Source organism: Chanodichthys erythropterus, chromosome 2, assembly GCF_024489055.1.
Source record: "Chanodichthys erythropterus isolate Z2021 chromosome 2, ASM2448905v1, whole genome shotgun sequence".
Taxonomy (NCBI): Eukaryota; Metazoa; Chordata; class Actinopteri; order Cypriniformes; family Xenocyprididae; genus Chanodichthys; species Chanodichthys erythropterus.
In genome coordinates this window covers 31,786,395-31,800,279 of record NC_090222.1, presented here as the reverse complement: position 1 = coordinate 31,800,279, position 13,885 = coordinate 31,786,395, and the positions used below count along the sequence as shown (strand labels likewise).

The 13,885-nt window shown below is 33.9% G+C and overlaps 1 protein-coding gene across 1 annotated transcript; it reads left to right on the top strand.

The window, feature by feature from the left end:
* Positions 1 to 4,578: 4,578 nt before the first annotated feature.
* Positions 4,579 to 13,509, top strand: cmtm6 (CKLF-like MARVEL transmembrane domain containing 6). The gene is made up of 5 exons (XM_067409776.1): positions 4,579 to 4,723; positions 4,976 to 5,126; positions 10,454 to 10,630; positions 11,900 to 11,998; positions 12,089 to 13,509. Exons 2-5 carry the CDS (start codon positions 4,998 to 5,000, stop codon positions 12,239 to 12,241), a joined length of 558 nt encoding a protein of 185 aa, XP_067265877.1. The 5' UTR covers positions 4,579 to 4,723; positions 4,976 to 4,997; the 3' UTR covers positions 12,242 to 13,509.
* The last annotated feature ends 376 nt before the right edge of the window (positions 13,510 to 13,885 follow it).

Here is a 13,885-nt window from a genome sequence, read left to right as displayed (position 1 = left end):
CTTAAAGGAATAGTTGACCCAAAAATGAAAAGTATGATTTACTCACCCTCAAGCCATCCTAGGTTTATATGACCATCTTCTTTCAGACGAATACAGAGATATATTTAAAAATATCCTTAGTCTTCCAAGGTTTATAATGCTTGTGAAAGGTGGTGATGGTGGGGATATATGGATATTTTTCTTACAAAAACCTTTTGCTTTGCTTCAGAAGGCCTTTATTAACCCCCTGGAGTTGTATGGATTACTTTTTTTAATGGATGAATGCATTATTTTTTGGCTTCAAAACGCGGCCCCCCATTCACAACCATTATAAAACTTGGAGAACTAAGGATATTTTTAAACAAATCTCTGATTGTGTTCATCTGAAAGAAGATAGTCATGTACAACTAGGATGGCTTGAGGGTGAGTAAATCATGGGATCATTTTCATTTTTGGATGAACTATCCCTTTAAGTTTCGTTTCGGGTAGCCTACAGTACACCCAGTGAAAGAAGCTCTCCCATTGGCTAAAGTAAACTCTGCACCATATGTTCTTTGGTAGCCTAACTGATTATTATGTTCACAGTCACGACGGGGTAAATGCTTGGGGTGTTATAGAGGAAGAAAGGTACTGAATTTCTCACAGTGGTGGCCGGTGGGCCATACTTTACAGAAGTGAAAGAGTTAAGCAAGCACAAACAAACCCTGAGTCAACCACAAAATGTGGTCTGCTACTGTTTTTGCACTTGTGTCTGTGGTAGGTTTAGGGGTAGCTTTTCAGTTAGGCCAAAGAAAATATCATTAACCTGATATAAAATCAATCGAAGTCTATGCAATGTCATAGTTAAACAAACGTGTGTGTGTATTCCTGGTAAAACCCTATGTTACAAATATGGTAATATCCGAAATACTTGTTCTTGTGGGGACATGTTTTGGTTCCCATAAGGAAAACAGCTTATAAATCAGTACGTGACGGATTTTGAACAGTACAGAGTTATGTGATGATGGGTAGTTTTAGGGGATTGAATATACGGGTTGTACAGTATAAAAATCATTATATCTATGGTCTAAAGATTCCCCTTTGTGTGTTAAATGAATGTCGTCTGCCCTCTTGTGGTTTATTGCGGTCGTCAGTGCCGGGTTATTATCGTTAACAATCTAAAACAATAAAACATTTTTACTTGAAATAAAATACACGTTAACTGAGATTAAATAAAATGTAAAACTGTAAATAATATATATAAAGTTAGCTTTTTTATCAGCTAGTTGTAGTTTAACTAGTACTAAAGTTACTTTTAGTACTTTTTTTGATCCACTTCAAATGTTGACTACTATATATATATATATATATATATATATATATATATATATATATATATATATATAGGGCTTTATTATATATAATTATACAGATTATATACTGATACCAAATTAATATTTCTGAATTACATAAATTACAAATTATAACAAATTAAATTAAAGTGGGGTTAATCACATTGCAATTAATTTAATTTTAAGGCATTCCGTTTTTCTCAGTTGCTTTAAGGAAACCATTGTTAAATGCCACAAAACTCGGGGTAACTTTTAACAAGTCTTCAGTGAAACTGATTTTAAATGTGGCTTCCACCCACCTGGTAAAACAATGACCTCTGGAGGTGGCGCTGCGAGTCCTACATGCCTTCATATTTCAGCAGTAGTTATGTGCATGTATGTAGTCATAAATTAATTGCATAAGAATGTAGCTTTTTTAAATGAGGAATTTCTATTATTCAGATAAAAGAAAGCCCTGGTAACACTGGTTACAATCACACTTTATTGAGTGCAAAAGTTTGTCAGGATTTATTTAGAAGCTTAATTCACTTAACTCACCCACTCATGCTAATGCTTTGTTCTTGACTTTCAAAGCTATTGACTGTCAAACAGCAGTGTGTGAACACCTTAACATGTGACTCCTGCAAACTTCCTCAGTATACATGCCTGGTAACATTTAAAATGTCAAAGTACAAATGATTCAATAGTCTTATTGAATAAGAGAAGTAAAATAACAGGGAAAATAAAGAAGTTATTTAATAATTGCAGAAAATAGAAACAAATTCAAGATACAATCAAACATGATGAGACGAATCATTATGAACGGTGTGTGCATTGTTATACGCAGAATGTCTTTGTACTGATGGTATATTTTGTTAAGATAAGAGTGTGTGTGTACAAAGCAGATTTAATATTGACTCTAAACAGTACTTTCAGGTGGGTGTGTGTGTATGTGAAGGCACAGAATGCACAAGAATGCTTAAAGGGATAGTTCACCCAAAAATGAAAATTCTGTCATCATTTACTCACCCTCAAGTTGTTCTAAACCTGTATGAATTTCTTTGTTCTGCTGAACACAAAGGAATAATATATTTTGATGGAAGTTTGTAACCAGGCCCCTTTGGGGCACCATTGACTTCCAAAGTAGGAAAAGAAATACTATGGAAGTCAATGGTGCCCCAGAACTGTTCAGTTTCCCACATTCTTCAAAATATCTTCTTTTGTGTTCAACAGAACAAAGACATTTATACAATTTTGGAACTACTTGAGGGTGAGTAAATGATGACAGAATTTTCATTTTTGGGTGAACTATCCCTTAAAATCCTACCGCCTTTTCTTACAGGATCAACTCTAGTGGTAGAATGTCTGGATATTCTCAGACTTACTGTTGTTAGATTCAGGCCAAGTGTAGTTTATGTGTATGCAAAGTGTACTTGGTTATTCAGGCCTGAGCATATCTAACAATAAAGTTCATTGCTCTTTGGACTGTTTATCACTTGAATATGAAATGTGGGAGGCTTTAGGCTGTTCACACTGGTCTTTACACAAATTTATTTAGTTGCTCAGAAAGGTTAAAGGGTTAGTTCACCCAAAAATGAAAATTATGTCATTAATGACTCACCCTCATGTCGTTCCAAACCCGTAAGACCTCCGTTCATCTTCGGAACACAGTTTAAGATATTTTAGATTTAGTCCGAGAGCTTTCTGTCCCTCCATTGAAAGTATAGGTATGGTGCACTGTCCATGTCCAGAAAGGTAATAAAAACATCATCAAAATAGTCCATGTGACATCAGTGGGTTAGTTAGAAGTTTTTGAAACATCGAAAATACATTTTGGTACAAAAATAACAAAAACTACGACTTTATTCAGCATTGTATTCTCTTCTGGGTCTGTTGTCAATCCGCTGTTGATGTAAGACGCTGCTGGCGTGTTATCCGGTGCGCCTGAGCTTCGTTTACAGTCTGAGAGAGACGCACGCTGTATTCAAGCTATTGTTTGTATTTTGGCATTGCTATATTTTTTAAAATGGTGCGTCAGTGTGCATGTCACAGATGTCCTAATCGCCAAAAAACAACGACTTAAAAGTGCATTACCAAAGCCGACAGATGAAAGGATTCAATGGAATCAATTCAATGGAAAGGATTCCAGAAGAGAAGACAATGCTGAATAAAGTCGTAGTTTTTGTTATATTTGGACCAAAATGTATTTTCGATGCTTCAAAAACTTCTGACTCTCTGATGTCACATGGACCACTTTGATGATGTTTTTATTACCTTTCTGGACATGGACAGTTTACCGTACATACATTTTCAATGGAGGGACAAAAAGCTCTTGGACTAAATCTAAAATATCTTAAACTGTGTTCTGAAGCTGAATGGAGGTCTTACGGGTTTGGAACGACATGAGGCTGAGTCATTAATGACATAATTTTCATTTTTGGGTAAACTAACCCTTTAAGACTCGTATAAGGACACTCAAATTCATTGAAGGGGGGAGAAAACTGATGGATTCATAAAGATCTACAGTATAAACAGCTCTTGTTAAAAGCAGGAATTAAAACTTTTCTCATTTTAGTTTTTTGAATAATGTATTGCATTCACAAAATGCAAGCATTTTTTTTGCAAGCAAACCGCAATAAAGATCACATGCATGATGGGTTTGAGAACATATCGTCATTTTATAATTTTTGGAATACTTTGTCTTTAGCATAGCTAGCATTTTATGCATTGTCATTACAAATAATGGAATCATATTTCCCCATTTTTTTGCATATGATAAAATTACAGCTTGATTGGAATTTTTGCACAATAAACATTCTGTAATATTAATTTCCTTTTTCTTAGTTTTCTTCACACATTATTTGCCTAATTTCAAACATGCTCTTCACTGACACATTATTGTCTTTTTGGTAACCAAGTTTTGTTGAAAGTCCAGAATTATAGGCTAAATGTGGATAAAATGTAATCATTTTCGCAAAATAGCCTAAATATTGCAAAGATTTATGAACATTTCGCTCTTTGTTCAGACCATCATAGTTTTAAACGTAACATTTTATAATTCATGAGGTAGAGAATTAGAGTCTGGGACACTTTTAGAGCACTAACATCTTCATTAAAACGAGGCATCTGAAGCACATGAAGGCATGGCAAAAACGTTTCCACGTTAACGCGATCTTCAAATATAAGAAAAATAAGGTTGAAATCTGTTTCAAACCCTGGGACGCATACATAACAGAAACAAAAATCACCAAAACACCCTTCTTTGATCCATGAATCACAGAGTCGTCGATTTTGCCAACCTCCGTAGGAAGTCCTTCCTCGTTGAAGAAAGCTGAAGCAGACAGTGCGGAAGTGAAACACAAGTTGGTTACACAAAGGACGCGTGAACGGCGTAAACAGAGCACATTTAAACAGCCATCCGAGAAAACAAACAGGTATTTTACCCTTAAATATTTCTCAATATTGTTATTGGTTGCATTACATCTTGTAGTTTCTTTATATTGATCCATCTGTGTTGATCAATTCTGTTAGCTAGTTACACTTGACTTTGACTGCTTTACTTTCGTTTTTCTAGAACAACAGCTTTCGATATGTCGTTACTTTGTTTTCTTTGCAGTATCATATATTTTTAACCTTTGCTGATGTCTATGTACCGCTACACTGTTTAAGATACTTCTCGTTTTCAGATTTAACTACAGTAGATACAGTATGGCCACTACAGACACGGTGTACAACACCACCACAACAACCGCGCAGGAGCCCAAATCCAGAAGATGGTTAATTGTGCCATCAGAGAATCTGGAGAAAATTCGATTTGTGATCAAAGTGATTGAAGTGGTAAGCAGCATGTTGTTCTGAAAACTAAAGTGACCACATGTTTACATGTACTGTGCACATGTATACGAGATATATTAATGATACAGCCTTTAAATACGTTATATTGCTTATGGTTTGAAACATTGGGACATGGTTTGAGTAAGAGGTCATTAGTGACTAACTGGTTAGTCTGGTGTGATGACAGTTAAAACACAATTCAAGTTAAGCTGGCATTATTGGAACACCATTGTGTAGCTAAGTTTCCCTGAAAGTGTATAATAGTAAACAGTAATACTTGCAAGCAGGGGTTGAAATATGGCTGCTGTTGTTTTAAAGTGTTAATTAGAATATTGTAGATACTGTTAGATGCTAATGAAGTGTTCGGCTGATTGAATCCACTGCCTTGTCTCACACATCCTTGATAATGCAAGTGTTGTTTAACAAGTCCTGACTTGGGTGCCAATGGGGTATGGCAACTTTTTGTCTTCATTTAATAATGCCAAGCTTATTTTCTAAACAAGCTTGGTCATTTCAGCATCGCAGTCATATGCTGCTTGGCTGTTGATCATGGGGTTTTTTGTACAGAAATTGAATATTTGAGACAGTTGGTCTTTGTCCAAGTTCAAGTTAGAAATTCCCTCCAATTCATTGGTATCTTCCATACATGTCAAACTGACGTGTGTAATTTATGACAGAGCAGATCATGCTGCATGCATCTTTGTTCACACGGCTGTTCAAATGGCTATTTAGTAGATATTGCTTGTGCTTTGGATAGAGGTGTAGTCAGTTCAGGTGAGGTGAGGTTCTGGTTTATTTTGTATGAAGTTCAACATCATTCTTCTTTAAAGGGTTAGTTCACTTTAAAATGAAAATTACCCCAAGATTTACCATCCCAGGTGCATATGACTTTCTTCTTTCTGATGAACACAATCAGAGTTTTATTGATAAAGGATTTTATAATGGCAACGAGTTTGAAGCTCAATAAAGTGCATTCTTCTGAAGCGATGCGTTTTTGTAAGAAAAAAATCAATATTTGACAAGTTATAAGGTAAAATATCTAGCTTCTGCCAGACCGCTTTCCGTATTCAACTTGCGAAGAAAGTGTAACGCCTCTCGCAGTTTAAACTGCTTATGCTACGTCCTACACATTTGTACATTGAATACGGAAGGCAGTCTGGCAGAAGCAAGATATTTTACTTGTGAAATATGGATATTTTTCTTACAAAAATGCATCGCTTAGCTTCATTAACCCTCTGAAGACCGTGTGGAGTACACTTTTATAATGGATGGATGCACTTTCTTGAGCTTCATACTCGTTGGTCCCTGCTCACTGCCATTATAAAGCTTGGAAGCGTCAGGATTTTATCAGTATAACTCAGATTGTGGTCATCAGAAAGAAGAAAGTCAAATACAACTAGGATGGATTGAGGGTGAGAAAGTCTTGGGATAATTTTCATTTTAAAGTGAACTAATCCTTTAACTGCTACAGGTTTTTATGTTGCTTACCATGCATTGCACACAATAAGCATTAGACCTTATATTTTAAAACCCAAATACTGGCATGGACAAGACAAATTTGTGCAAAATCTGATGCTCCATTTTATAGGATATGAGAATGTTCCAGATGTGAATGTGAAAGCAAGGAAATCTGAACTTTTGAATGAAGTAATTCAATATGTTAAATTTGCTGATTTGATGAGTGACCTAGAAATGATGCAGAATCTAAAATGTTTCCTATTCTTTATAGTTCATTGTGTTTCTTTGTTTTAATATTAAATTAAATCCTTTTCATTTATTTTCTGGTTTAAATTAGATTTTGAATGTGGTCTGAAATATTCAGAATCCACTGTATACTTAATCTTTATCTTGTAGAGAAACCTAATATCAGTTTTATAATTCTCAGTGTGTCACTCATTCGTTGTCACTTTATTTTAAGTGTTTGAATTTGCGAGATCACATCTAAAAAAAAGACCAAAGGGCATTGTCTGCATGCATGTGACATGCTAAGTGATATCAGGTGTAAGAAATGCCTGTCTGTAAATGCAATTAGAGAGCAGATGTTAAATTTAATTACATAGTCATTCTTAACTTTCACAGTATGTTGTGAGTCAAAAAGTTGAAATGACATTTTAATTGCATTCTAAAAGCAAGAGTACACATCAGAACACATTAAATTTAGCCAATAATTACCACACAGAGGTCAACATTAAGACAAATGTCCCCCTTGTGAGTAAATTCCCCTACAGTCTATGGCCTGGTCTCATGCTTTTCAGGAAATTAGATTTCATCAAGTATTTCTCCTTTTAGAGTATTCGGGGAAATTGCTCATGGAGTTTTTTCCCCCATGTGCCTAGTGTTCTTGTGACACACATTGATCTAATGACACAGAAGTTCAGAAAATTAATGCCTTTAAACAGTTTAAGTACACAATACATTGTTACTTCTCTCTGAGGTTTGAGTCTGTTCTCTCTTAAATTAAAAACATTATATATCTATATCTTGAGATTATTGTGTATACTATGCCCTGATGTTTGAAATTCCTTACTTCTAATTTCCTTTTTCACTTGACCAGTAATAACACTGAAACACCTTGGTACTTACCAGGTGAAACCTCATCTAGATCAATTGCAGGTGGTTCTTAGAGGCCCTACAGTGAGGAGAGTATCTTTCCTCACCTACATTCAAACTGCTTTACCAAACTATTATCCTCAAACCAAAATGCTTCTTAAGTGAACTGCAGCCAGCAACTTACTGCACGTGCTCGCGCGCATGCACATGTACCGTACGAGAGACTGAATGTGATTCTGTGGCGAGCAGGGCGGGCGAGAGCCGTGAGGGAACGGCGCGAGGCCGGTGACGTGAGAGGTAATGAGCTCCACCTGCGAGGCACACCGGCCTCGCGCCGTTCCCTCACGGCTCTCGCCCGCCCTGCTCGCCACAGATTCAAAGCCTCACAGTAAAATGAAGTTGTAAATACCTTTACAGCGATATACTGTTAATGAGCATTCAGATGCCGTCCACGCTGCTGAGAGCAATGGTTAGATGAAAAATATGTGCTGCATGCTTTCCTCTCAATAACAAAATAAACAACATAAATGACAGCGTTGAGAAAGCAGTGGTTAAGAAAACATTTGATCGTCGTGATCTGGATATGTTTGCTTGCACAAGCTCTGCAATTCACTGGCATCATGTCGACAATCAAATTATGATAGTTTGATTATAAAGTATATTTGAAACTATAGACTATATAGATCATCTGGCTGAATTGATCCCTTTTCTTTGCATCACACATTGACATTACAGTACAGAATGGCTTTTTCAGCATTATCCTGAACATTGTATTGTTGAATGTGTAATTGAACAGAAGAGAGGCTCTGGGAAGCGTGCGTAAACATCACTTCCTTTTGATTTTCCTGGCAACAGCGTCCTGCAGAGTTTACAGGCTTTCATAGATAACCTAGGAAGTCGGGAAAGGTCTCGTTTTTAAGTTTCATTACAAACTGTTCACACATTGCCAATGAAAAAGCAATTAATACATGAACTTGAGGTACTAAAATAAACTAAAACTGAAATAAAAATTTGTAAAGACTGTATAGACAATCAAAAAAGCTTATGAAATTGACAAAAACGCAACAAAATTACCAAAACTTGAACTGAAATGGGAATATGTAAAATATAAAAATAAAAACTAACTGAAAATATTAATAAAAAAATATAAAAGCATCTTAATTATACTAAAATAACTATAGCTCTGTTTTTAAAAAGTCAAAGTTTCTCTTAATATTCATTCCCATTAGTAACACTTAATTGATATTCTGTGTATTTTTAAACTTATTTTAGTGTTTATTGAGTTTGCAAAAAGGTTTTTTGTGTGCAGTCACACCCAGTTGTGTCAAGTGAAACCAATCTACCCACAATGTATTCAGCAGAGTACAGCCAGCTGACCGCAGTCAAGTGACTGTACTGTAGTGTGACGGGATGTGATGCTTGGAAGGTTTTAGCACTTTAATGAAATCATTTTCATGTATTTTATACAGGAGCTCCTGTAGCAAAAAATTCAGAATTGCATTTAGACTTCAGACTGAAATCAGATCTATTTTCTATCATTTAGCCATTTTAATTTAGTGTGCTTTGATACATTTTAGGTCATTTCACTCATAAACGTCTAAAATAAGGCAAAAAATAAGTTATTTTTGGGGTGGTGAGCAGGCAGTGTCTTTATTCTGTTGAACAGCAATTATGGTTTATCCGGCTCATTTGGATGGAGGATTTTGGATGGATTCTGTGTGGTAGCGATAAGGTTCAGTTTCGTAAGCAACAATACCATTTGCGTGTTGTGGACCTGCCCTGTTCCTTCCTAGCAGTCAGGTTCGTTAGAGCTCGAAATATGAGTCAGACATGTGAGCTGCTCTGGTTTTGTCATTTTGACGTTGCTTCTGATGAAATGGTATTTAAACGAGAACATTTATGATTTCCTGTTCCTCCTCAGTACATTATACAGATTGTCCCATTTTGCCCTGAATCTGTTCTCTTTTTACCAGCTGAATGTCATATTAGTAATATTCATGTTTGAAGATTGATAAGGTGTATTATTATTTTCATTACTGTTTTCCCTTGTCATAGTAATTTATGACAAGGTATTTATGTTCTTTAAGCATAAACTTTAAGCATATTAGTTAGTGCTATGCATTTTACTAATGATTTAAAATAAATTAGTTCTTTAATACCAAGCCCCAAGTTTAATAGCAGAAATGTTGTAGAAATATTCATCAGAACAAACAATAGCCAGGGTTATTTTGAGGGACTTCTCATAGTTATTTGAGTGACCTCATAGCTTGGCTGTGTCATTTACAGTGTCATTTTGTGCATTTAGTTTGCTTAAGGGAAGTGGAGTGAAAAGTCTCCTGGAATTGATACGTCACCTTTGGACTGGAAGACCATTTAGTGGTGTTACATGTGACTAAAACAGAGTTCAGCATAATGACATCACAGGTCTGTCATGTGTAATATTAGTAGTGAAAAGGAAACAAACAATTAAACAAAAAGTTTGCTTGTGTGTGTGTTTTCCCAGAGTGAGTGTCCTTGGTTCTCACCGTTGGGAATCCCCTACCTGTTGCTGCTGTATTTACATCATACCTGTTTCTCTGTTACTAATTGTGACCTGTGGATGCATGTGCCCTAATAAAGCAGCTTCCTTCAGATTAAATACAATATTTATTTTTTCACTGTGGAAAATCCAAACCTTTCATATTGTCTTGTATTACAAGATAGAAATATTTAAACTAAAAAGCCGATACTGCCACCTGGTGGTTAATTAATGCACTTGGATTTCATTTGTCTACCCTCAGCTCCTTTCCTTTGTGGCTTTTGTGATGGAGGAGGTAGTGTCCAACTGTTTACAGTGTGGACCACTCTACTTCTTTGAATTTGTCAGTTGCACAGCCTTCCTCTTCACACTGCTGCTCCTCATCCTCCTGGCAACAACACTGCACCAGAGAGTCGGAATTGACAGCTGGCCTACTCTGGTAAGGCAAAAACAAAACAAAACAAAACGACATGCTTTTAATACTATCATTATTATTAACAACAATGTTGATTATTAAAATAGTAATAATAATATTGATGGTATTATTATTATTATTATTATTATTAGCAATAATAATGCATTATTATTATTATTCAAATATCAATATATTAATAATAATATTTAAATATATGGTTAACTATATATATATATATATATATATATATATATATATATATATATATATATATATATATATATATATATATATATACCTGTTAATTATAAGAAATGTAGAAATATTCATCAGAAATTAACAATAATAATGATGATATTATTATTATTCATATTATTAATGATGATGATAATAATAATAATAATAATAATAATATGGTTAATAATAATAATTATTATAATAATAATAATCAAATTATTATTAGTAATGTTGATATTAACCACAACAATATCAGCTTATAATTAGTAATAATAATAATATCAACTTATTGTTAATTTTCATATTATATTATTATTATTATTATTATTATTATTATTAATTATATGGTTAATAATATGGTAATAATAATAAGAAATATATCAACTTATTAATTATAAGAAATGTTGCAGAAATATTAATCAGATATGATCATTAACAATAATAATAATAATAAACAACTTGTTATTATTAATGATAATATCAACTTATTGTTAATTATCAAATTAATATTAATAATAATATTATTTAAATATATGGTTTATAATATGGTGGTAGTAATAATAATAATAATAAGAAGAAGAATATATCAACTTATTAATAATTATAAGAAATGTTGCAGAAATATTAATCAGAAATGATCATTAACAACAACAAAAATAACAATGTTGATATTTTTATTATTATTAATGATGATAAAATTAGCATATTGTTAATAATAACAATAATAACAATAATATCAAATTATTAATAGAATGTCAATATTATTTTTAATAACTACAACAACAATATCAACTTATAATTATTATTATTATTATTATTGGTGTTGTTAATATGTTGATGATATTATTATTATATTAATAGAATATATTATAAACAAAAATAAATTTGTTGTACATTTATAATAATAAAATACATTATAATATTACAAAATACATTTTATTATATTTTACTTAAGGAAAATTTGACTGCTTCTGACCAGAATTAAAAATCATTCAGAATCAAGTATTCCAATTTATAGTTTTCATCCAATTTAAACTTCTTTTAATTTCCCCATAGGATTTTGGATACACAGTAGCCATGGCATTCCTATTCCTCATTGCCAGCATTGTGTTTGCAGCAGACAATGGCAAGACGAGCCTGGAGCAGGGCGCTGTGGTATGATGCTGCTCGATCTGTGTTTCATTTGATAAGACAACAATCCTGCTACTGACTGGCTAACATTTAACTGTCTTGTCTATATTACAGGCATTTGGCTCCCTGGCCACGGTGGCCTTCTTTGTTGACTTGATTTACTTTTGGAAAATTCGTGGTTTTCCTTGCCGAAAGGGAAACAACCAACCAACAGACCAAACACCCAGACCAGAGGCTGAGAAACTAAATTCTAATGGAACTGACTGAGGCTTGGTAGCGTTTTCACCAGCAAACTGCTGTCGTATTCAAAAGCTTTTTTCCCTTTTGACAAACAATTTTTTATACATGGGAAATGTTTTTTACCCAAAGCAAAAAATGTCTTAATTTTCATTTGTCAGTTACTAACTGGCATGTTGGACCAGTTTTATACTGTGCCTTAGCTGTTTTTATTTTTTAATTTCACAGTTGAAGTAGAAATCATTCCTGTATAGTGGTTTCCCCGTTTGGGGATTGCATGTATTATATGTCCATTACTATTTTTACACAGAGAAAAAAAAATCATATTTTCATTTAGTCATACTTTTGTATGAATACACAAATGAAGTTGTTGTCCCTTTTAGAGTGTGTGTTCTGCATCATCTTATCTTATGAATTAACAAGTACAATAAGATGCACTGTATTTCTAAAAGAAGTACTCATTCCTGAAGTTTTTATAGTTATATATGCATTCCTGAAATAATATATTTTGGAGAAAAATCAGGGTTTGATCATGTTGAAAATTACCTATTTTACGCACCAGGATACAAGGCTTTAAAAAAATAATGAAATATTATTTTCTCTTAACACTTGGGGGACAGGTAAATATTGCACTGTATACACAAATGTCCTTAAGTCAACTTTACTGTAAACATTTTTTAAATGAATGTGACAGCAGGATGATGTTTTTTTGTACAGTCATTGATTTTTTTTTTTTTTTTTATCGAAGCAATCTGTCATTTTTGTATTGTGTGGAACGAGAAATGTTGTATATTTTCCTTTGTGCTTTATCTTGTTCCATGTGAGCCCAGATTGTGTTTTTTAAGCGATGAAGTGCTTTAAATCTAATTCCAAACAGATGTCTTTATTCGGAGGAATGTGCGTGTAGGCCCAAATGTGTTTGTTTAAATGCCCGCGGAGAGGAACGGACTGCAAGTTTTCGAGACACTAATCTGCCTTACGCTTCCACCCTCCTGTGCTGTACAACTGACTGCTGCTTTGTCTTAATTAAGCTTTGTGTATATTTTAAAACCAGATATTTTGTTGATATATTGAAAATAGCCACTTTCTTACTAATACTTCTTAAGATATGAATAGATCATCTGATTAGTTTTAATTATTGCTAAGGGCTTTATGATTTTTAAAATGCAAAAACTAGTGAGTCAGTTTGAATACCAGCATTTTTTTCTTAAATGGTCACATGGAACATTTTACAGCGTTTTACAGCTGTTTTTGTAAACATCCTTCAATTCCAGTTAAGTAATAAATAGCTCCTGGGTCCCGAGTATCAGACTCCTGTTTTTATATGTGCCTCTTCGGAAACATGCTTGTTAAGGCTTAACAAAGCAGGAATTTCTCCTTGAACAACAGTATATGTGGTTCTTTGGGTCGGTCACGTGCAGCTGAAGAGCAAGAACGTGTTCGCTGCACTATCTTCATCTGCATTTATGCTATCTTGCATGTTTTTCTTTACCTGTTTCTGACCTCAGTATGTAAATATAGACCAAATATGTTTTTGTTAATTAATTTTATGTTAATTCTTCGCAAGAGAGAGATGGCAAGCTGTATTTATTTTGTAAAACATTCGCTAGATGTCGCTGCCAGCAAAAGTTCCCATCTACAGATGACCGAACAGTTGAGATTGAACATCATTGT